The sequence below is a fragment of the Bombyx mandarina genome, chromosome 18 (assembly GCF_030267445.1).
Source record: "Bombyx mandarina strain Sakado chromosome 18, ASM3026744v2".
NCBI lineage: Eukaryota > Metazoa > Arthropoda > Insecta > Lepidoptera > Bombycidae > Bombyx > Bombyx mandarina.
Window position 1 is genome coordinate 2,390,217 of NC_143224.1, and position 26,306 is coordinate 2,416,522.

At 36.5% G+C, this 26,306-nt stretch overlaps 1 protein-coding gene across 5 annotated transcripts in view; it reads right to left on the minus strand.

The window, feature by feature from the left end:
- The window catches only part of LOC114248213 (uncharacterized), a 35,097-nt gene extending 12,389 nt beyond the window's left edge, over positions 1–22,708 (minus strand). For all 5 annotated transcript variants that reach the window (XM_028181375.2, XM_089734906.1, XM_089734909.1 and 2 more), the window contains exons 1-2: positions 22,581–22,708; positions 1,969–2,155 (exon numbers count right to left, since the gene is read on the minus strand). In XM_028181375.2, the coding sequence (XP_028037176.2) occupies positions 1,969–2,155; positions 22,581–22,632 (239 nt within the window). In that variant the 5' untranslated portion in view covers positions 22,633–22,708. The remainder of the gene's footprint in view (positions 1–1,968; positions 2,156–22,580) is intronic.
- Positions 22,709–26,306: the final 3,598 nt, after the last annotated feature.

Genomic DNA, 26,306 nt, shown 5'->3' on the forward strand with positions numbered 1-26,306 from the left:
TACCAGAGGTTCGATTCGCGGTCAATAAAGACATTTGGTATTTGTTGTCGGGTTATAATAAGTGGTGTCTTTTTTTTATTGTTTAAATGAGTGGACGAGCTCACACCCCACCTGGTGTTAAGTGGTTACCGGAGCCCATAGACATCTACAAAGTAAATGCGCCACACACCTTGAGATATAAGTTCTAAGGTCTCAGTATAGTAACAACGGCTGCCCCACCCTTAAAACCGAAACGGATTACTGCTTCACGGCAGAAATTGGCGGGGCGGTGGCACCTACCCGTGCGGACTCACAAGAGGTCCTATATACACGTACAAGCGAACCGTAACACAAGAGAAAATCTTTTAAAACGTAAAATTTAAATAAATATATGTGGGTTATAATGCTGTTGATTGTGTTTTTAGTTTCTGCCCAACTGTGGTTAGCTTATAAATCTATTTGAAAAAATCTTTTTTGTCACAATTTCAGTTTAATTATCTGTATAGGTAGGTATATATACCTTTTATGTACTAAAATAGTACATATAAATTTCTTGTCCAAAAACACTGATGCTCTGATGCTACTTTGTAAATTATTTATCAAAAATCTTCAAAAGAAATAACGACTATACATGTTTTTCATTTTATTTTCGAAAATGAGTGTCTAGCTCGTTTTTCATATCAAAATACGAAACCTCAATTTGCCACAGACCTTTGAAGCGTAAAAGGATTAAAGAAGTATATATATCATGGAACACATTCCCAAATTTGATTTGTTTTTCTATCCATATTTATAATCATAATTATTGACTCGGAGGTTCTGCGAATGTGAATTTTTATTTTCCTATTAGATGTTTTATTTGACGAATATTGTACAGAATAAGAAATTCTTGTTTTCGAGCTTCAAATACGTTTGTGTTTTAGTCGTATACTTCTTGAATATCATTTTTAATCTTCTATCTTTCAGGACACAGAGGTTTACTGCCGGACATCTAAAATGCGATAAAAAAAAAACCCTTCATTTTGTACAGATGTAGCAGTTGTTCACTGGCGATAAAACGACACTCAACATCTCTTGGCTTCAACCTATAAGGAACCCAAGTTCATTGCTTTTGAATCATTCCCAACGCATGCAATCGCCTGGCGAGTAACTCCTAATGCTGAAGCAAGCTGATCTTACGTTTGGCACATATCCTCATCGACTGGTGGTAGGACCTCTTGTGAGTCCGCGCGGATGGGTGCCACCACCCTGCCTGTTTCTGCCGTGAAGCAGTGATGCGTTTCGGTTTGAAGGGTGGGGCAGCCGTTGTAACTATACTTGAGACCTTAGAACTTCTATCTCAAGGTGGGTGGCGCATTTACGTTGTGGATGTCTATGGGCTCCAGTAACCACTTAACACCAGGTGGGCTGTGAGCTCGTCCACCCATCTAAGCAATAAAAAACCTTGAAACCAACGTCTTTGATGTGACGGTACCAATCAGAGCGTACTGTTTCGCTCAGAGCAGCATCGCCGTAAAATTTCTGGAGATCTCGATGTGCTTCAGCCAACGGCCTTCGAATCAAAGGAGAAAAGCATCACTTCCCGCAAATGACTTTTGGGTGATGCAAAAACGGACATTATTACACACGCACACCCAAAATAAATCACACAACAACAAAATCACTAATGTGTCAAAACGGCTTATTTAGCATATCACTGGTGCTATCTAAGCCTGACTCACAAAGCTTTAGGTCTCGGATCGGACAACGTTTATTGTCCTTTCTTGCATTTTAAACGCTATTATATCAGGCTGAGCTAAATTAAAAAGTCGCTCATTTCGTCGTGATATAAAAAAGAATATTCGATAACAAACTACATATTTTCTAGTCCAAATTAAACACGAATTTATTCAAAATGATGCCGGGTGGAATTATTATTAAAAAAATAACGTATATGTATATAAAATAATATTGTTAGATTTAAATAGTTCCTAAAGTTATTTGCTGTACCTGATTTCGTCGTCCAAAAAATTATCCGGTTCTTCAGCGTTGGGGAAGTCAAGGCGTAAGGTCGGTGAGCCAAGTTCTGCTTCGATGTGTGGTCTTCTGTCCCATCGGCCCAGCCAGTGTTTCTCAGCCATGAGCCGGAGGAAGTCCGGGCTCTGACTTTTGTAGTGGTGTGCGAGCGAATCTGCTCCTAGCATGGAAAGATCGAAAATTAAACTCAAAAGTTTCCTGGTCACAAAATTAAGTTTAGCTAGCTTAGGTCGAGATTAGGCCGTCTCGTCATTCTAGGTGAGACGGTACTTTAGTTTAAGATATTCAGCACTAGAGCGATGGGCGCTCTTGTTTTTTTCAGCACTTTGAGTACAACACGGTAGGTAGGGGTTGGGCTCTGGCCCCTGGCATTGCTGAAGTCCATGGGCGACGGTAATCACTCACCATCAGGTGGGCCGTATGATCGTATGTCTACAAGGGCAATAAAAAAAAAAACAGTGAATATCAATGGGTGCGGCCGTAGCACGTACAAAATATAAAAACCAAGCAAGCAAGATTACTGTAATATCAAACTCAGCAAGCTTGGGTGTGCTTCAAACATTAGTATTTTTCATGATTGATGGTCATCATTCGGTTTGTGGCTTTTTTAAATACATATCACTGGGTGTATTTAAAAAACCATGAAGCTGAAAATCAGTGCGGTGCTTCTTAATCACGAAAATAATCCGTTTAATTAATGTAACATTTGTTCATTTGGCGGTTTTCTTAAAATTTCGAAGCTAACCAATATACGAATAAGAGATATTTTAAAAAGGAATCGGCTTGTGCTTTTGTTATGTTCTGCCTCGGGAGGTCTACAAAACTAATCGGCGTTAGTGGTAGCTTCCGGTCACCATTCTCGTCGAACCCGTCGCTTGCGACGAAGGGCTCGGCGAGTATAGGGGGCCGCGGCGGAACTGTGTGTCTGTCGTTTGATATCTCTCAGAAATTAACGAGTAGTCACCATTTCCGTAAATGGCCCATTATTTTTGGGCTACTCCTTGTCTTGACAATATTTGCGGAAAAACACCTCAACGATTTTTGGACGATTCTTGATATATTGGTGCGATCTCTAGGGGAAAGTATACCATCATTCGTCGTCAGTAACATCCGAAGGTCATTCCCCCCCATCCGAAAAAAAAGTGGGAAGTATTACGCCTAACACTAAAACAATTATACTCCCAAGCTCAAACAGATTTAATTTAAACGATATTGGCTGTAAAGGTAAAAGCGTTTAGCCGTTTGGGAAATCCACTGTCACACGTACAGATGTATGGCAAGTAATTATGTCTAATGGAAGTCTGCGTGAACACTGTTTGTCACGCATGAACGCCCAAGAAAGTGATTATATTGTTTAGGTTGAAAAAAAAAACTATATCGTTCTGTTAATACATTATTTATTAGTGGACAAGCTAACTGCCTCCGCGTGTTGAGTCCATAGACATCACCAAGTCAACGTCACTAACTTCTAGAAGACATTTTCATCTTCTTCTTGCCCATATCATGCGGGGTTAGCGCAGCATGTCCTCTCGATGTCTCCATTCCTATCATTACATGCTGATTAGGGATTTGGCTGGATTTGGACAATTGTTATACTTTGGAATGAACCCGTTCTTTATGATCTCACGAATTGTTGCATATTTATTTTTATTGCTAAGATGGGTGTGTGACTCGGTGTTAAGTGGTCACCGGAGCCTATAGACCTCAACCATGTCAACGCGTGGAAATTTTTCTTTCGGTACTGTCATTGTATGTTATTTGGACCGTAAAAACATTACCGTGTTGGCATAACATGTTTTATTTCAATTCGAAATTTTATTTATTTAAATTTACTTACTTTACTTGATTTGACTTGACAGAAAAAAATTCAGATCATTATCTATATATTAATACGTGAAGCAAAAACATTGTATCCCTTTTTAAGAAAATTGCGCGGACGGACGAGGATGAAATTTTCCACACTTATAGATAATATAGAGAAGAAGTGCACAATGTTAATATTTTTTTAAAATAATGCATAAAAGATACATTAAATCAATAAAGAAAACATTACACACACTACATACCATGTATTTGACGCACACAGGCATGCATACTATTTATTGTCAAACTTTTGTTCTTGACGTCTGTTGTCAAATTGAGAATAGATTAAATATTGTTTGTCTTTGTTAATATTTTTTATAGTGTAGTCTTGGCGAAATTTGTGATTATAGAATTATAAAATACAATCATAATAGTGTACAAACTTACAATTCCAATTAATTATAGCCGAATTTCGACTACTGCGGGACCTCCAGTTACAATAAAAATATGTGAGTTTTAACGTAAGAATATCGTACAAAATTCAATTAAGAAATTGTTTCAAGACTTTGTTCAATAGTACATTTCAAAGCGTTCGATTAACAAAATATACTTTTAATAGAATCCGATTGGCGAATGTTTTTTCGAAGAAACGTTCATTCCACTTAAAAACATATCCGAGGTTCGTGATAAATGTTATTCCCAGGAGCCACGTTGCCTTATAACTTCCGAGTATTTCTTTTTTTATCAGGCTGTTTTCTTTTTTTTTTCAAAGTATTTTTTTTATTTGATCTTGTGTGGGCGTGTATGAATATAGTTAGGGAAAATCGTTTCTAGATCAGAGGCCTACGATTTGCAATCCACGTTTTTCTGAAGGCATACTTACTGTGATGCGATTTCACGGTTCTTAACCTAGAACGGGCGTTAATTTTGCTAAGTATGAATGACTTCGACGTTGACGGAGTATCATCGTGTGACAATGAAGTCTACAAAATTGTAAAATATATCATGAACCAAAATCCAGACTCTTTTTGCTGTAGTTAATTGATTGACGAATTGTGTCTCAATGTGGACGGCCATTCTTAGCGTCAATGGGTACCCACCTACCTAGCGGTCCCACCTGGGTCACGAGCTTGCATACCCGTCAGATCTCAAACAAAAAAGTTACAAATATAAATTGAACCTTTTTTTTATTGCTTAGATGGACTTTGCTGGATTGCTTGTGGACGAGCTCACAGCCCACTTGGTGTTAAGTGGTTACTGGAGCCCATAAACATCTACAACGGAAATGCGCTACCCACCTTGAGATATAAGTTCTAAGGTCTCAGTGTAGTTACAACGACTGCCCTACCCTTCAAACCGAAACGTATTACTGCTTCACGGTCGAAATAGGCGGGGTTGTGGTACCTACCCGTGCGGACTCACAAGGTCCTACCAGACAGAATTTTTTTTTGCGGAGATTGATGGAAATATTAGTCTCTTCGCCCACTGCAAGGCAGGAGGACGTTGCATTTGTATCGAAGTAAAAATCCCATTGTTCAAATCGAAACGCGTGATTAATATGCGATAGGAATGTCAGCGAGTTGACATATTCATAATGATCAGTGACGATTCTAACAGTGAACGCCAAAGATTTAAAATTCAATTTTAGTCATCGATAGGCTTTTGATTGCAAAACTTGTGCAAAGAACATTTGTTTCGCGTGCAAACGATGTGTGTGTATTCAAAGCGAACATCAAAACAATCCAACTTAATCATTTGATCAAACAACAATTGCTCTCAAGCATATTGGCCATCGATCATTCTCATTGGTCCATACGTCATCAAAGTTATCGATCATAAAGAAGAAAAATTAAAGGCAAAGTTTGAATGAGAGGGTGGTGCGGTTTCTTTTACGAAAAGGACTAAGCCCGCCAACGATTTAACAACCAAATCTATATATTAATACGTGAAGCAAAAACTTTGTATCCCTTTTTACGAAAATTGCGCGAACGGAGGAGTATGAAATTTTCTACACTTATAAAGAATATAGAGAAGAAGTGCACAATGCTAATAATTTTTTTTAAATAATGCATAAAAGATACATTAAATCAATAAAGAAAACATTACACACACTACATACCATGTATTTGACGCACACACGCATGCATAATAGTATTGTCAAACTTTTATTCTTGACGTTTGTGGTCAAATTGAGAATAGATGAAATATATTGTTTGTCTTTATTTATTTTTTTATAGTGTAGCCTTGGCGAAATTTGTGATTATAGAAGTATAAAATAGAATCATAATAGTGTGCAAACTTACAATTCCAATTAATTATAGTCGAATTTCGACTACTGCGGGACCTCTACTATAATGTAAATAAACAAGATGTGTTTCTATGTTCGATCTACTTTCGTGAGAGATGTTTTGAACATAATTATGATGTATATTTTCTTTTTATTGCTTAGATGGGTGGACGAGCTCACAGCCCACCTGGTGTTAAGTGGTTACTGGAGCCCATAGACATCCACAACGTAAATGCGCCACCCACCTTGAGATATAAGTTCTAAAGTCTCAAGTATAGTTACAACGGCTGCCCCACCCTTCAAACCGAAACGTATTACTGCTTCACGGCCGAAATAGGCAGGGCTTGGTAAAAGTTTTTTTTTCAGTGGTGGTACCTACCCGTGCAGACTCACAAGAGGTCCTACCACCAGTAGTTGATTAGCGTAGCCTCCGGTAACTACTTAACATTAGGTGGTCCGTGAGCTCGTCCACCCATCTAAGCAATAAAAAAAATTAGGAGCGTCCTTAGCAGGATGTAGCGGCGTCACTGCGTCGCCTCTGACATTGTTGATGTCCGTCGGTGCTGGAGTGCACTGATAAACATTTTATGCTTGTTATCTCAAATTATAAATATTTATAAAGAATAAACTAGAAAAACCTTTACCAAATAAATTGTTTTTGCTATTTTACGAATGTCAAATTGCTTTAAGACTTTATTACGTTTACAAAGGTGGAAAAAAGGGGCAAATAAAACATCACATTGTCACTTGATACATTCAAATAAGTCCCCTTACCTTTTCTGAGGTTTTCTGTGAGCGATTCCCCTCGTTATGACGTATCCTATAACTGACAAGAAGATGTGACGTATTGGATATATCAGAAAAATGATACCGAATTAGTTCGCGAAATATATTTTTTTAATATATCACGAACTACGCAGTAAAACCTCAAATTTGAAATAGGTGTAGTGCTTGGACACAATGTTGAATAGCGGGCCGTGTTTGTAAATCTTTTTAAATGCGTTGGCAACGCATTTCCGACTAAGATTTAAGTTGTTATAATCAAGAAACAATATATTTCCACTTATTAATGTGTCACGTCACTAATTTGAAACGGGAAAAGTTTCATTTTCTTTAAAATAATCACTAAATGTATGTATGAGAATTTGCATATAGATAAATATATGTATGTGTAAATTTTATATTTTATATTTATATAATAATATGAGACCGAAAAGTGAATTAAGCTTACTATAGTTAGTTTGGATATAACAAAACCTCGACTTTACTTTTACAGCGCTTCGTACCTAAAAATAACCTTTAAAAACCTACTGTTATCTGTGGTTTAAACTGGGTCTAGGCCAGTTTTGCATCAAAATTTATTATGTTTTATATAATATAATACATAAGCACGAATATGAAAAATTGTGGGTTAGGCCACTTTTGCGCTGACAGCCTCATATGTACGTTGTTGTACGTTATGTTTATGTATTATACAGTGTGAGTGTCGGTATATTTAAATAATATAATTATAACTTTCTTATATCTCAAAAAGGAACGCACCTACCACATGACTCTCTCTCTACACCATCCTTGGGTGACTGGGTAAGAATACATCAGGCATTAAGTCCGCCTCTGTACTTTTGTGCATAAAGCTGAATACATAAATAAATTTATTCAACTTAATGTAGCTCTGATAAATAATATTAATTTTATTAAACATAAAATAAAAAATATCATAGACGTGAAATTAAACAAACAAAGCTTTGACTACATTAAAAGTAAACACAAAGATAAATAACAGCAAATATAATTTAGATAGAAATATTTTTGAATGCTAGTAAAAATATAGCCAGCGGGAACATTTATATTACACACAGATGATTAGTTTCTTTGCATGTCACCGACTGCAATGGCTTTGTTAATATTAAAGTTGTATTTCAATTATAGTATACATATTTTTTATTATCTTTAGGTTTTTATTTTGGTAATATTTGTAGCAATGAAGCTTGATTTATTTTATAATACTAGAGGTCGAAATTCGACTATAATTAATTGTAATTGTAAGTTTGTACACTATTATGATTGTATTTTATACTTCTATAATCACAAATTTCGCCAAGACTACACTATAAAAAATATTAACAAAGACAAACAATATTTAATCTCAATTTGACAACAGACGTCAAGAACAAAAATGACAATAAATAGTATGCATGCGTGTGTGCGTCAAATACATGGTATGTAGTGTGCGAAATGTTTTCTTTATTGATTTAATGTATCTTTTATGCATTATTTAAAAAAAAAAATTAGCATTGTGCACTTCTTCTCTATATTCTCTATAAGTGTAGAAAATTTCATAGTCCTCCGTCGGCGCAATTTTCGTAAAAGGGGATACAAAGTTTTTGCTTCACGTATTAATATATAGATTAATTTAGTGTTTCTAGCGTAGATTGAAACGTGTATTATTGTGCGGATCTGATACTGATTTCTCAATAAATTCCTACCGATTTAATGGGATAAAGTATAGAATAATAATACAGATGATAAGAAATTACGTCACTAACATAATTATAAAAATACATAGCGCTGAAACTGAATCAAATAAAAATTGTTAGGAAGCTCTTAAATATTCAAACAAAAGTTACAATTACGTGTTGCTGGCAATAAGCACTTATTTATATTCGTACTTAATGAGATATATAGATATCCTTAATAAAATATGACTTAGTAAATTATTAACGGAACCGCGTATTTTCTGTGGGATATACTCGAAAAACAATAGAAAAGACAAGATGTATGTATAGATAAACGTTATTACAATATTACCATATTCGCGTGTTCGTAATAAGTTGATTTTTCCAGTTTCTCAGTATATCTTGCTTGAGAGAATTTGCTTTGAGTGTTACTTTTGTGGAAAGTTATTAGGCGCTAGTTAGAAATCGTAGAAATGGTTTTACATATTAAAACGGAACCGAGTTGTTTCCGAATTACTGGTGGTAGGGCCTATTGTGAGTCCGCGCGGGTGGGTACCACCACCCTACCTATTTCTGCCGTGAAGCAGTAATGCGTTTCGGTTTGAAGGGTGGGGCAGTCGTTGTAACTAAACTTTGAGGCCTTAGAACTTATATCTCAAGGTGGGTGGCGCATTTAAGTTGTGAATGTCTATGGGCTCCAGTAACCATTTAACATCAGGTGGGCTGAGAGCTCGTCTATCCATCTAAGCAATAAAAAAATAAAAAAAAGATCGACCAGAGTCAGCTTCATCTTCGAGATTAAAATTAAGGGACTTAATACTTCTTGTTCGATATCACTCTTGACAGAGTGCGAGTTTTTTAACGATCTCGATAGCGTAAAAGTTAACTCAAATTTGTATGGAGGACGTTTGCCTGCGTTTGCCGCTAGGGGCGCTGTTCAAAACTGCATACTTTAAGTTATGTGCTGATATTGGATTAAGTCCATCAGTGTCTGCAACTCTTTACGCGGCTTGCTTTCCATTGTTTTCTACTTAATAGAAATTTACAATTTCTTGGTAACATTCACTCATTTTGGCGGACAGAAATACGTTATAAAAAAATGACGAGATACCGTTTTCACTGTTTATTTTCGTGTTTTTATATTGTCATCTTATTAGAGACTAGCGACCCGCTCTCGCTTCGCTTCGGAAACATTAAGTTTTATTATTGATAGTTGAGTCCCGCGATGTCACCCGCGGGGCGAAGCTAGTCTAAAAAAAGTAGCCTAAGTTACTCCTTATATCATCATCTACCTGTCAGTGAAAGTCCCGTCAAAATCGGTCCAGCCGTTCCAGAGATAAGCCGTAACAAACAGACAGACAGACAGACAAAAATTGTAAAAAATGGTATTTTAGTGTATGTACCGTATATATTATATTCATATGCTTTTTTTTTTTAATTGCCCTTGTAGTTAGACGAGCATACGGCCCACCTGATGGTGGGTGGTTACCGTTGCCTATGGACTTCAGCAATGCCAGGGGCAGACACAAGCCGCTGCCTACCGCTTAATACTCTCCACAAGCCCCGTTTGATAAAGGACATGTCATAGCGCTCGGGAAACACCGTGGAGGGGAGCTCATTCCATAGCCGGATGGTGCGTGGCAAAAAAGATCTCTGGAAGCGCACTGTGGATGACCGCAGTGGCTCCAGGTAGTATGGATGAACTCTACTCCGGTGGCGGGCGGTGCGGTGGTAAAAACGAGATCTCGGTATCATCTCGAATAATTCCTCAGAGCACTCCCCATGGAACATACGGTACAAAATACAGAGGGAACCGAAGTCCCTCCGCAGACCCAGAGGTTCCAAACGATCCATAGTAAAAATCATCGTCGATGCATAGTAAAAAGCGGTTATTTCAATATTACAAACAGACACTCCAATTTTATTTATATGTATAGATGTATAGATACCAAAATTAGCCCAGCCAGATACACAGTATTACCAAAGAGATTATAACGCATTTAAAAAAAAAAAAAATTATACGACAAAACTTTTCTGCTGATCTAATAGATAAACTTTTATTTTGGTTGAATCTTGGTTTACATCCCGGAACACCAAACTTTTTAGCGAAAAATATATTCTAATCCCCTCAGATGTTAAGTGAAAAACGCTTTGATGGTTTAAATGGTGTCCAGAATTCGCCTTCACGACTCGTGACATACGATGTCCAAGTTCTATAGCTATTATAGGGCTGATAATATAAATTCTAACAAAAATAAACAACAGAAATAATGCGGTGTCTGCATCTCGCAAGCGGGTATCAATTTTTATAATTAAATACGCATTGACTCGTGTTCTCGAGTGAGTCTGCGACGAAGGAATAACGCCGCGTAATGAAAGTCGATTTTTTTTTATTTCCTTTAAAAAAAAACAGTTGAGATGTTGGAATTTAATTCAAAAGGTGAGTAGCGGCAGTCTCATAGTGATGTGAGACAACCACATAACATCAGGTGGGTTGTGACACCCGCCCACGCAATAAACAAAATGACTCAACGCCTCTATCACTATATTAACGATGTCTAATAAATTACATGTGACATTAGAATGTCGTTTAATACTCTCAAGTCTTTGACGCGACGCGGCGACGTAGCGGGTCATATTTACCTCGTAAATGTACATGTTATACTCGTAAGGGCATAAAACAACTATTTTGATGCCCGAGCGAATATAATACGCGTTCTGATGAAAGGAAAACGTAAATGTGATTAAATGAACACCCAATGAAGATATTAATTTTGGTAGTGACAGTGCGTCTTCACGTGCGGTTCATACCCGATCCTGTAGACCGAATGGTAAACAGTTGACGTCGCCCAAATACGTCATTACGTATCCTCCCGATCCATTAACGGTGCTTTTAGGTTCCACAAGCACCGGTCACCGTGCTTGTCGAACCCGTCGCTTGCGACGAAGGGCTCGACGAGCGAATTAGCCCACAGACACAGCCCACTGAGTTTCTCGTTGGATCTTTTCAGTGGGTCGCGTTTCCGATCCGGTGGTAGATTCTGCGAAATCTGCTCTTGCTAGGTTAGCATCACTCCAGTTTGAGCCTCGTGAGCTCACCTACTAGTTAAGGTTACGCTGAAATAACCTGTCAAGGCATCAGTTTAGGTAGGAAAAAAAATTAAAAAAATGTGCGGTGTAAACCACTGCCTCCATGTTCTATTCCACCAGTAGCATTTCTTAGAATATATCGTATTCGTACTGGTGGTAGGACCTCTTGTGAGTCCGCATGGGTAGTTACCACCACCATGCCTATTTCTACCGTGAAGCAGTAATGCGTTTCGGTTTGTAGGGCGGGGTAGCCGTTGTAACTATACTGAGACCTTAGAATTTATATCTCAAGGTGGGTGGCGCATTTACGTTGTAGATGTCTATGGACTCCAGTAAACACTAAACGTCAGGTGGGCTGTGAGCCCCTCCACCCATCTAAGCAATAAAAAAAACCGTAATCATAGCGCAGGAAATAATCATAGATTTTTAGCTGTGAGAATGACTACTTTTAATAGTTTTGCTTTGGTTTGTAATCTAAAATTCGGGTGTCAAATGCCTACTAACATTCATTACTATTCTGCACTCTATTTGCAATCACATTAAGATTGTTTTAAAACAATCATCGCGATAAGAAACACTGTTTGGAATATTTTACGAATCAATAAAACATATTTTAATATTAATCAAAAAGTGAGAATCAAACTAAAATCAATCTAGAATAAAAAAAATGATGATTGTGTCAAAATCCGTGAATTCAAAATGATTGATTTCCTTTTCCCGTCGTTTTGAAAACAAATAGGTATAGTATTGTTAAATATTAATTCCTAAAATGGGGTTCAACTGAAAATTTACATATTTCATCAGTATTTGGTGAAGTGATTCAACAAAATTAGGATTGCTTTGAATTTTGTAGGAAAACAAAGGGATTTTTTTTAAATGTATTCATGAAAAACTAAAGGGGCCTTTCGGGAGCCGCGAAGTACCTTTTCGTTTCAAGAAAATTTGCGTGATTTCTTTATTCAAAGAAACGCTTAGGGAGTGCGAGGATGAAGTGTTTGTTTCAGGTCGACTTTTTTAATTGAATCGACTAGTCGTGCAGCGCGATCGTGGTAGGAAATTATGCACGCGTTTTATTAGAAAAATATATGCCTGCCTGCGGGATTCGAACACCTGCGCGAACACTAGTACGCGGGGCGTCTTATCGTTCAGGCCGTGACGACATCAAATTTAATTACTGTATACTGTCGATTTTATTACTGTGTACTTATATGTACTATAAATTAGTCTTTATCGTTTTTGTTTTTGTTTTCGCGAATTGTAGTTATAATTAAAACCACTGTTACGATTTAATCTCGAATGTTATTATTTTTATTTTCTCGTTCCTGACGTTTCGGGGAAACAGTGAGAATGGTATCTACATGTGCGGACACAATATGTCACGTCACTTATTTTAATAAATTAGTAATTTTAATCGATTTTATCGAGTTATCGCATGACAAAAGTGAAGGAAAAAATTAACTAAAAACTCTGGAACATTCTAGATCAAATTCAAAATAATTTTCATAGATAATAAATAGTTTGATTTGTAGACAAACAAGCCAAGAACGAATAAGTACATTCTGGAACATATTTAAAAGTACAGTAACAGTAAATTTGCGTCCAGGTTCCTAAAACGAATTTGATATGTTCAAATTAATTAACTTAATTACACGAACAAAGAAGGTTAAGTGGGTCGCACTTGTAACTCAATTCGCCAAGATGATAGAAATAACAAAAAATAATAATTGAATAATACTGGCCTAAATTAATTTGTCTGTATTAGGAGATAATAACTTTTCAAATACATCGTATGTTATGAAGTAAATTGTCATTTGATTAATTTATAGAATTTGATTAGTTCAATTCTTTAAAATTTCAGTCCCGCTTTAGCCGTAGATCGTTGACCATGGCGAGAGTTTGAACGGGTATAAACTGTTACTCAAACATTTACAGCGTGTCCCATATATATCAAGCCGAAACGTGGTAATAGTATTGATTCCTAAGAATAAAACGTCCGGTGTATTCGTATCTAGAGATGCACTGGTCTTCGAATCCAGCAGGCGGGTACCAATTTTTCTAATCAAATACGTACTTAACAAATGTTCACGATTGACTTCTACGGTGAAGGAATAACGTCGTGTAATAAAAATCAAACCCGCAAAATTATAATTTACGTAATTACTGGTGGTAGGACGTTTTGCGAGTACTCACGGTTAGGTACCACCACCCCGCCTATTACTGTCGTGAAGCAGTAATGCGTTTCGGTTTGAAGGGTGGGGCAGCCGCTGTACTGTAAAAACTGAGACCTTAGAACTCATATCTCAAGGTACGTGGCGGCATTTACCACCACTTAAATATTAGCATAGATCCAGTTTCGTGAATCTTCTAATGTTTTATTTTTATTTTTTATATAACGTCACAGAAAACCCGAGTTGAGCCCTGCTAATTAGTGAGCCTAGAGCATAAATTCGCGGCAATATACTTAAATACTTCCTCTAAACTGCCTTCGTTTACTTGCGACTTTGAAATAATATGTGCGTACATTTAGGGATGTGTTTACTTGCTCGTATGAAAATGACAAACCTCACGTCGTATATTCGCTGAAGTTAAAGCAAATAGCGACGTATAAACCTGCATAGGTTTAAATAAGCGATGTCTGATGTTTGGTTTACGTTTTATGTAGGTACGTTGGCACAGTGAGCACAAAGCATAAAGAGCGTATTATTATGTTGAGTTACTTTCGATTTAAGACTTTTTTTTTGATCATTTAATGAGACTATACTTGAGACCTTAGAACTTATATCTCAAGGTGGGTGGCGCATTTACGTTGTAGATGTCTATGGGCTCCAGTAACCACTTAACACCAGGTGGGCTGTGAGCTCGTCCACGCATTTAAGCAATAAAAAATAAAAAAAGACGTATGGACGCCCACAATTTGAGAAGTTGTAATTTAAAAATTGATACTGATGTCTGGAGCTTTTTGGCGGGAACACGAGGAGTGAAGTTGTGAGATTTGTTTTATTTCGTCTATTGTGTTTGTTCAGGTTTAAAAACGTAATAACGGTGGTTTATTAACTGTTTAGTATCTTTGAAAGTGCGCAAATGTGGGAAAATCAAACAAAGTCGCTGGACGTAACTTCTCGGGATCCTCCAAAAAGTCCACTGAAAAAGTCTCAGTAAATGATCACCATTTTACTGAGATTATATTTCATCCCATATCATCTCATTTCATTTCATTTAGTATAGAATATAGTATAGATGGGGTTAGTGCAGAAACCGGTATAATTGGACACAGCGCGTGTCATGAGGATTCAGTCATAGTTCTCGTCGAACCAAGGGCGGATCCAGCTTTGGCGCCAGGAGGGGGTCACATAGTCGTGGGCAAGTTAAGAACTTATAATTTAATTTTGATAACAATAGATAATAAATAAATCATGATGTTCTTCAATTAGTCCAAGTTAGTTGAAGTCCTGGAACTAGCTCAGGGGGGGGGGTCATGACCCCCATGACCCCCCCACTGGATCCGCCGTTGCGTCGAGATTTATTCATTTTACATATTAAATTTCCTGTTATCCTTTACTTATATTTTGAAGAAACATAGACAGTTACTTATCAATAGCATTTAAACTCGTCAATAGCTATTAAGCAAAAACAAAAAAAAACGATTGATAAACGTATGAGAAAATGATACAATTTTCATGTTACAGATTTAAAAAGCAAATTAAATATTTTATCTTGGCAGTTTTTTTAATTTAAATATCAGAATGAAACTACATATTATCAAAATTTTTCACCGAAATTTACTATATTATAGAAAGAAGAATTTATTTAAAACTAGCTGACCCGGTAGACTTCGTAGCGCTTCAATCGCCAAATAAAAGACCTAAACTTTTGTATAAAATAAACTTAAAACAAACAAAAGGAATCCGTCCTATGGGGGACACATCAAAGGGAAAACAAAATTGTTATTTTTATTTAATTCCGAGCATTTTTATATTTTTCTGGACTTCCACAAATAATTTAAGACCAAAATTAGTCATATCGGTCCAGCCGTTCTCAAGTTTTAGCGAGACTAACGAACAGCAATTCATTTTTATATATATAAGAAAGATAGATAGATAGATAGATTTTGTTAAAGAGAAGAGATATGTGCGCTTGTATGCAACAGATGGGAGGGGAGATCGTGTGTGGAGGTTACCACTCAACAGGTGGCCTCGACGAAACCTCAAGGGACTTTGAACAGCTAAAGCCAGGAGTATTTCACTGAGATTTTCATCTCTAAGCACGACGACATCTGAGATAGTTTGTGACATCTTTATTTTCTTAGCCTTGCATGTAACCTTTTATTAATACGCGTTTATTAGCTTCGTACGTATGTTAGTATGTAAGTAACGGAAACTTTGAACATGATTTTGACCACCTTCAAAATATATGATTAACTCGAAATTTGGTACACTTATCAAGGAACGATAACAATTCAGTATTTAGAACAGTTAGACTTGTTATCTTTTTATCTATTTTTAAACTATTATTTATTTTTATAATAAGCTGTATTTTTTATCGAGTATATTAATTGATCCTATACTTTGTGTGTTATGAATTATTTTTCCAGACGTAAGTCGTCTTTAAATAAAAAATGATTACCGGGAAACCCTAATAAACTCTAATAATATAAGTAACACGTCTTTTGTTCAAAACAAAATTTTCTTTATATTATATAGTTTAGTCAGGTGGGCCGTATGCTCGTCTGCCTACAAGGCATTAAAAAAAATTAAAAAAAAAATGACGAGAGATAAATATGGTAATACTTAAAAGATATCCAACATATTCATATTACATCCCTTTATATGGATAAAAATTCTGATTTATGGAACGATTCGAATCCTTCAGTTCGATTGAACTTGAAAATTAAATCAACACAAATTTTTGATAAACAATAGAAAATAACATAACGGTTTTGTATTGACACAGATGACAGTGGAAGACATGGTTTTGACCTACTAAACACTCGGTGACCGTGGCCTAACATCGGACTTTTAAAAGACTTCTGATGATATTCATAATCGGGCGAGGAAAAATTCTTGTGCGGTCGAAGAAAAAAAAAACCGCTTTTTTTGCACAGCAGTAAGGTGATATCATGTTCCATATTGGCTGTTAGCTCTTTGCCTACCTATCTTTAATTGTTGATATGACAATGACAGTGAACATCACTTACGCACCTTGAAACTTCCATATTGTTTGGAATATCAAGGAAATTAATAAGGAAATTATTTGGATATCGGGGCCCTGTATTCATTTTGTGTGTCTGCGGCACTTATAACATTAAAAAAATCCTACCTTGAGCCGTTAAATACACCATAATATATAAATAACCTATTAATTTTACATTTTAATACACTCAATGACTGATGACATTAAATATTTAATACATTTCTAATAGCTGCGAGCGATAGTCCAAGTGAAGTACTTCAGTAAACTTTTATTTATTTGCGAATAAACTGAATTTTTATTTCACGTAAATCGATAGCGGCAATAAATGTAGAGTGCATCTTAAGGAAATTGAATTTTAAATTGAATCAATTTTTATTTATATTAATTGACACATGCAGGGAATTTAGGTTGGTTGTGAATACCGGACATGTTGGGATCCCTTCCGCGAGAAGTTAAATTATCCTCTTAGGCTACCAGCGAATAGGTGAGGGTTTTATATCTTAATTTGATTATGATTAGATTTAGGTTAATTTTTACGTTAACGTTGCGCATGTGACACAGATACCAAGAATACGCTCAACGTATACAGGTAAGATATTCGTAAAGATATTTTGTCTACACGAATACTTAATAACTTTAGGGTGTGTGCTTATTGACGTGGGAAGCTTAAAAGCTTTCTTTATAGCATTTATTGGAATTTCAATGATTTTTTCCTTGTTTTTTTTTACATTAGAAGCGAAATGGCCTTCATTTAAATGGAAAGTGATCTTTCAAGCTACGAAGATATCAATTAAATATAGTGGCTACTTTTGCCATTAATTTAACAACAAAGATAGAGGAAATGATGGCGGAAAAAGAGGGAGTAATGTATTGGATCTAAAGGAACTAGCATTTAAATCAACCGACATATTGAATTCCATAGATAGAATGTGAATACAACCGGAAAAGTATCTCGATAGTGACGCGAAATCGAAATTCTGCCTTGCTTTGGGATAAGGGTACAGTTAAAGTTTATGGGAATTAATATTAGTCTTTGATACGTCACGTTCTTAATGTCTTTTATCCGGTCACCGTCCTTATCAAAACCCATCGCTTGCGACGAAGGGCTCGACAAGCGAATTAACCCATAGACACAACCCACTGACTTTCTCGCCGGATTTTTTCAGTGGGTCGCGTTTCCGATCCGGTGGTAGATTCTGCGAAGCACTACTCTTGCTAGGGTCAGTGTTAGCAACACAGCAAGCCCCGTGAGCTCACTTACATGTTAGGGCGAAGCTGAAATAGCCTCTCAAGGCTATCAGCATAGGTAGGAAAAAAAGAAAAAAAAAGTATTTTAATCGATTGAGTTGAAGCTTTGTGTAGTTGTTGGGAATAGGGGGAAGTTTTCAGGTCAGAGTAACGTCAACGGTCGCATAGCATTTGATAAAACTAATCGGTGTTTTTCATACTTTCATCAAGTCACTATGGAGGGTTGTCAATTTTCAATATTCAAATTAAGCCTAATAGGAACGATCTTTATAGCGGTATCGGATAATGAAATGAGCTCTGTGCAAAAACCTGAATCGGATTGTTGGCGTTTAGATTATTCGGAAATGATTATGGACAATATTTTTTCTAGATTCTTGTTGTAATTAAGTAATGATTCCCCACATGAAAACGGTTATCTGTTTCCGTGTTGCAATGATATTTTTATTTCTCAAGTCAGGTAATTGAAATCTTACCCGTAAGGTTATCGGATATTTACTACCGTGATTGAGATTTGGATTAGAGCTGCCAAGCTTGTTATCCTTCCAATAATAATTGGGGTTAAAGCCTATGAATCCGTGGACGTTTCCGCATTGACCAATATCTATTTCGTAAATTACTGCAAATTCAACGCCTTAAGAATTTAGTAAATAAGGGCGTGTGAATATATAAACGCGCCTGCTACAGATTGTTTTTTTTTTATTGCTTAGATGAGTGGACGAGCTCACGGTCCACCTGAGTTAAGTGGTTACCGGAGCCCATAGACATCTACAACCTAGGGGTCTCGCTAACATTAGCCCTAGCAAGAGCAGTGCTTCGCAAAATCTACCACCGGATCGGAAACACAACCCACTGAGAAGATCCGGCGAGAAATTTAGTGGGCTGTGTCTATGGGTTAGTTGTATCAGAAACTGCGAAACCTAATGACATTTTAAGTCTTTGTCAAATATAAGGGAACTTGTATAGGTGGTGACTCCTGATTCACTTTGTAGTGTGTCTATGGGCTCTGGCAACCACTTAAATCCTGGTGAATCGTGAGCTCGTTCACGCATCTACCGATTTAAAAAAAAAAAAAAACACTGCAGTACCTTACGCCTGTACTGGTATTCTAAGCTTATTTTCTCAGCTGAGACTTAAACTTAGAACTTCATGTTTCAAGGTGGGTGGTAGAATTTATGTTGTTGACGTTTATGGACTCCAGTAACCAGTTAACAACAGGTGGGCCGTGGGCTCGTCCAGCTATCTAAGCAAAAAAACAAATGCGCCATCTCTTTGTGACTTAACTATTTGTGGTATATAATGCCGTAAGTACGCCCTTATTGGTACCCCCTTATTACCTGTAAGAGTTTATGGCACCAATGTTATGGGCTCGATGACCGTTTAACATTCGGTGGCCCGTGAGTTTGTTACTTACAAAATAACAATAAAGTTATTAAAAATTATGCCGTGGAAAGGATCATAGCTGGTAAATGTTATTGGATATATTTTGCATTCCGTAACAAAGACAGTGACAGTGTTTAACGGCCGTCTGGTGTAGTGGTAAGTGACATGGTCACTACACAAGGGGGTTGCGGGTTCGAATCCCGCCAAGGGAAGATATTTGTATGATAAATATAAATGTCTTTTCCAGGGTTATTGATGTATATTAAATATATGTATGTGTATAATAAAAATCTTACATTTATTTCCGTTATCTGGTACCTGTAACACAAGTTCTTTACGAACTTATCACGGGACCAGTTAACGTGGCGTGATTGTTAGTAAATATTTATTTATTATTATTATTTATTATTAATAAAGTACAGAAATTTAAACGTGTATCATTTAGGTAACGTTTCAAAATATATCAATTAATGCGGTAAGGAAATACCTACATTATGTACTAAATTGGCGATAAATTGAAATCAGCCTCGAAATAATAATAAAATATCTCATGATTGTACTTGGAATTAAGTTGTTAAACTTTTTCCTTATTGTTTTGATCAGCCCTGTTTTTATCAAATAAACAATATTTTGATTATATAATTTACTAACGGTGCGCTGCGGTTCCGCTCGGGTCTTTATCAAAAATTTCAACGATATTTGACGTTGTTTTATTTTTAAAAATAAAAGAATACTTTTTGCGGCATAACTATAAATAGCTAGACATATGCTGTCGCGACACTTTTCGTAAATAATAATGTGTTCTACAAAGTCGTAGTACATTATTCTATTCTATCATCAATAGGTTTCGCAGGGCACGCGATGTAAAAAATATTTTAGGTAATTTTACACCATAGGTTACGTTATTGGAGTTTTAGTAAGGATCCCTAATTTTTTCAAAGAAGATTAAAGCCTATGTCACTCAGGAATAGTGTAGCTTCCAAACAGTGAAAGAATTTTTCAAATCGGTTCAATAGTTTCGGAGCCTATTCAATACAAACAAACAAACAAATCCTTCCTCTTTATAATATTAAGTATAGTTTTGCAAATTTGACCTATTGGACGGAATGGGAAATTAACATTACTGAGCTTTTTTTTCTATGTAAGGTGGTAATCTTGAGGGTTATGCCAGCGTAACCGATCGAGTAGTTGAGCTCACGTGGTTCTAACCTAAGAACGTTGCGAACACTTGCCCTAGCAAGAGCAGTACTTCGCAGAATCTACCACCAGATCGGAAACGCGACCCACTGAGAAGATCCAGCAAAAAACTCAGTGGGCTGTGTCTGTGAGTATTACTGAGCAATGCATCTGCAATGAAGCTACTTTCGAATCAGTAATACAACAGTTTTAGTTGGTAGGACCTCTTGTGAGTCCGCACGGGTAGGTACCACCACCCTGCCTATTTCTGCCGTGAAGCAGTAATGTGTTTCGGTTTGAAGGGTGGGGCAGCCGTTGTAACTATACTTGAGACCTTAGGACTTATATCTCAAGGTGGGTGGCGCATTTACGTCGTAGATGTCTATGGGCTCCAGTAACCACTTAATACCAGGTGGGCTGTGAGCCCATAAGCACATAAGCAATAAAAAAATATCTAATCTTCTATTTGAATAAACATCATTCTGATTGATTGAATGATGTACCTACCAAAAAGGTGCACAACGAATAACTTCTTAAGGAATAATTGATTATAGCCACTTTTTTGTTTTGCCCGAATATACTACCCGCCTACCTATGCTTGTTAATTAATCGTATGCCCTTGACGGGTAAGGTTATAATATTATATTATTTGATATTCAAATTCTTTAGGTCTGTTGTGACTTAATTTTGTCAACGGTATTCGGAGTCAATTTCAAGCATCAACACGGACAAAGCTAGACAAACAAAGTATTTTTGTTTTTAAATTTTTTTAAATATATCGTTGCTTCATTTGCGATATCTATGAGTGACCAGTTTTCATTAACTGAGCTAGTGTCTATTGAGGTAATCTACTTAATTTCCTCCCCAAGGAATAGGATAAGGCGCAATTTTAAGTACATCTTATTAATTACAAAAAAAGTATTCATATTTCTACGAAATCATAATATTTTTTATGTATTCCATAACTACACACAGTAATTGGATTAAACCGTTTTAATCAACGAAGTTCGTTTTTAATTATAGTTATTGTAGACATTGAAGGGTTTTTAAATGAACTAAAAGTGTTTGTGCTATTAGAGGAATATCTCTATGTATAAAAATGAATTGCTGTGTTCGTTAGTCTCGCTAAACTCGAGAGCGGCTGAACCGATTTGGCTAATTTTGGTCTTAAATAATTAGTGGAAGTCCAGAGAAGGTTTAAAAGGTTAGATAAATATCTAAATATATGCTCGAATTAAATAAAAAATAACAATTTTGTTTTTTTTTTTATACAAAAGTTTAGGTCTTTTATTTATCGATTGAGGCACTACGAAGTCTGCCGGGTCAGCTAGTTTTAAATAGAAATCAGAGTTTAATTTTATTTCAATTTAAATAAAATTAAACTTTAATTTTATGGTTTGTAAAATATCACTCGAATTCTAAGATGATTCGTAACACGTTTGAAATTAATTTAGAGATTGTAAATGGAAGGAATTTTATAAAACAATACATGTTGAAATGAAACAATATGGGCACTATTGTTTTTTTTTTCTCGATGATAACACTTACCTTTCGTATAAAAACTTACCGTTATCCGTCGTTTCTCTACACACAATTACTAAGAAATATCTGATTTATAATAAAATAATGATTCGGATAATTGGAGTTGTCCGATTGCGCTGAACTCATTTTAAATGAAATAGATGTTTTTTCTAATTGTCTCACAACTTACAGAAAAAATCTGTCGCGGATCATTTCCCAATGAAATATAAATTAATCTTAAGCAATCAATCAAATGTAATCAAATCTTAGTTACATTTTTTTTTTGTTATTAATGCACTGTCGATTGCACCTATAATTGAGGTGATATCTGCCATGAACTTTTGTCAATTTGTCAATGTTTTGTATTGATGATCACTTTGTTGGTGCAAATTAATAAATAAATAAATAAATTGTATAAAACTTTTGAAACTAACCGGCCAATAGCAACGCCAGCACGGCGACCGCGCGCGTCCCGTTCTGTTTCATGGCCGCTTTCCGAATGCCGTGGATGATGTGTGCCCCAGCTTTATAGCTGGGGATGAAACGCCTTAGCTCGACCCTAAGCCTAGTGTTGATATTAGACGTAACCTTCTTTAGTTTGAATGCAGAATTATTTCACTTATCTATTAACAACGACACTAGAGTAAACGTTTTGGACGGAAAAAAAAAGTTTGGCGGGAAAACAGAACTGAATTGTCAAGTCAACTTTTTCATACTAAAGATTTCCCGCGAAACAAGCTATTATAACAGAAAACGTTCTCAATTTAAACAGCGCGCTCTATTGTTTTTGTTTTTTTTTTGTTTTCATGTGAAAACTATAACTTTTTTGTTTCATTAAACAATGCTTAACTGTTCACCAGAAACAACTGTTATAGTAATATCGGTCAAGGTGTGGATAATTAATAAATCATAATCTTTCTAGTTTCCGTACACGTATATAACTAATACACGAATTTTTTAAGATTTATATATTTTCTATCATTAATATCCTTGTCATACAAATGATGACGTTACATTTATTGGATTATTATCTTATTTTTAAGCACTTCAAAAAAGGCGAGGTTCTCGGTTTGACATTTGTGTATGTTTATTTCAATATTTGTTGAATTTTATTTGAAGATTAATTGAATTTTTGTGTCTGTTACCTCCAACCACTTACTAGTGGTAGGACCACTTGTGAGTCCGCGCGGGTAGGTACCATCACCCTGCATATTTCTGCCGTAAAGCAGCAATGCGTTTCGGTTTGAAGGATGGAGCAGCCGTTGTAACTATACTGAGACCTTAGAACTTATACCTCAAGGTGGGTGGCGCATTTACGTTGTAGATATCTATGGGCTCCAGTAACCACTTTGTGAGCTCGTCCACCCATGTAAGCAATAAAACAAAATACTAATCGTTCTTAGATTCTTACATAATTCATGTCGAGTTAAAGGCTTACCTAGTTTTCGATATTTCATGAGTTCGGAACAGATAGGTATTGCTATAAATCCACGGAAACAACAGAAAATCGTCATTAGGTGAAAGTGTTGATTCAAAACTCCAAATGCATCATGGATATTCCAATTATTGCAAAATAAAAACTTATTTACGTATTTCAATGACTGGGAATTTTGGCGGTACGTTTTCCTTACCTTTGTTATTATAAAAATTAAATGGAATTAAAAATATTTAGTATTTGGGTGGCAATGCGTTGCTAAGCAGATTTACTATTAATACTTTATTAATATGTAAATATTGTTCTGCTTAGATCGGTGGACGAGCTCACGGCCCACCTGGTGTTAAGTGGTCACCGGAGCCTATCATCATCATCATCGACAGCCCACAGTCGTCCACTGCTGGACATAGGCCTATCCCAATCCACACCACTGAGCCCGGTCTACGGCTCTCCTCATCCACTTCTTGCCGGCCACCGTTCGGAGGTCATTGCACCACCTAGCCAGGGGGCGTCCCACGTTACGTCTTCCGCTGCGCGGTCTCCGCTCGAGCACCCGTATGCTCCAGCGATCGTCAGTCCTACGCCGTATATGGCCAGCCCACTGCCACTCTTTGAGCTATGCCGATGAAGTTCTCTGTCGAACAATCTCATTCCGGACTTTATCCTTCAGAGAAACTCCGAGCATGGCTCTTTCCATGGCTCGCTGAGCGACCTTGAGCTGACGGACCAACCGTACTGTGAGTGTCCACGTTTCGGCTCCGTAAGTCATTACCGGTATGACGCCGGAGCCTATAGAAATCAACAACGTAGATGCTGCTACTCACCTTAAGACACGAGTTCTAAGACTCAGTTTCTAAAGTAGAACGGCTGCCCCACCCTTCAAACCGAAACGCATTACTGCTTCACGGCAGAAATAGGCAGGGTGGTGGTACGTACCTAAATAAACAAATAAATTAATTCACTTTCATCACTTTTAAACGAATGATAGTAACTTATTTGTTATAGTAAGCGGGCGTGTTTTTTTTTGTATTATTAGCTTTCTTTACATCTCTACATGTCGTATGCTTGTTTATTTGTATAAATGTACATAAAACTTTGTAAAAAAGCATCTAGTAACGTGAGCACAACAAGATCGCGTAAGCCCTTCATTTGCGACTAGTACAATTTTTGACTTATGACTTAGTGTCGCGCGTCGTAGTGGGTCGCGATTCCGATCCGGTGGTAGATTCTGCCAAGCACTGCTCTTCGATACTGCAACCCACTTCGATAAAGCGGCACGACACGAGAACTCTCTTATCGTGGCCGCCGGTAACTACATTCCCGATCTTGCGGACAGAATGGAAAGTAGTCGACGTCGCCCCAAACACGTCATCTCGGATCTTCCCGATCCACTAACGATGCTTTTAGGTACCTCAAGCACCGGTCATCGTTCTCGTCGAACCCGTCGCTTGTGACGAAGGGCTTAACGAGTAAATTAACCCTCAGACACAGCCTACTGAGTTTCTCGCCGGATCTTCTCAGTGGGTCGCGATTCCGATCCGGTGGTAGATTTTGCCAAGCACTGCTCTTGCTAGGGCTAGTGTTAACAAATTCTTTCAAGTCGAGCCCGTGAGCTCACCTACCCGTCCGGGCGTAGTTGGAATAGCCCTTTACGCTAATAGCAAATAGGTTGGAAAAGGTTGACTTGAGCTTCAAGAGTGTTCATTAAAGAACGTGTTTGGTTTGAAAAAGCTTATTTGTATCGTATGCCGATGCGCTATTTTGTCTTTTTTAATACGCTTTTATTAGCTTCAAACGTATGTATGCTTGTAATGGAATCTTTGAACATGATTTTGACCCCCTTCAAAATGTCGGATTAACTCGAAATTTAGTATACTTATTAAGGACCGATGACAATTAATTTTTAACAAAAAAAGTGAAAAAATGATTTTATTGTAAAAAAAGCGTCCTATTTTTCTTACACTATTTTTAATTCAAATTTATTAAAATTTAATTTCAATTTTTAGTTAGATTTTCTATAAAAGCGTATTTTGTTAGTTTTTTAAACTATTATTTATTATTCATTAAACTCCGAAAACTTAATCCCCTTTTCAAGGAAATCTGTGAATTTAGCACGAAATTCCAATGGCAACACTAGTAATTATTCAGTACGTAATCAGATTAAGCTATTTGAAACTTGGATCTAGTGGCGTATGGTCCTATTTATCTTAACAATAGTAGCGACGGATCTTGAAAGCCAAAACGTAATAGTTAACGTTCTACGTTACGTTTTTAATTACCGCCCACAAAGTCAGATACAAAATCCGTTTGTCGATGCGACCTATCCCTTATTTATTGCTTACGATTATTTTTACAAAACCCTGTAAAATATTACGCACATATTACGTTAGGGAAATTGCATTTTTCAATAGGAAAATGAATTTCAGTTGTTAGCGAAATGAGAACCGGTGTTTGCGAGCGAAACGAAAATGTATTTTATGCTTTAGGAGTTAAAGTTGTAATTCTTTGATAAAAGGTAAGATGTGGTTGGTATCTTTGATGTCAAGAACGTGTTGGAGAAATAGTAATCGATATCGTGGTATGGGCGGGAAATTAAAATGAAAGTTTCTAAAATAGTTTTCTGGTTTCATAACAACTTTATTTATTTTCAAGAACATCCTTCATGTCTGTATTATATCAATTTTTATGTAAAGTTTTACTGTTACACAATGCGGAACGTAATCTT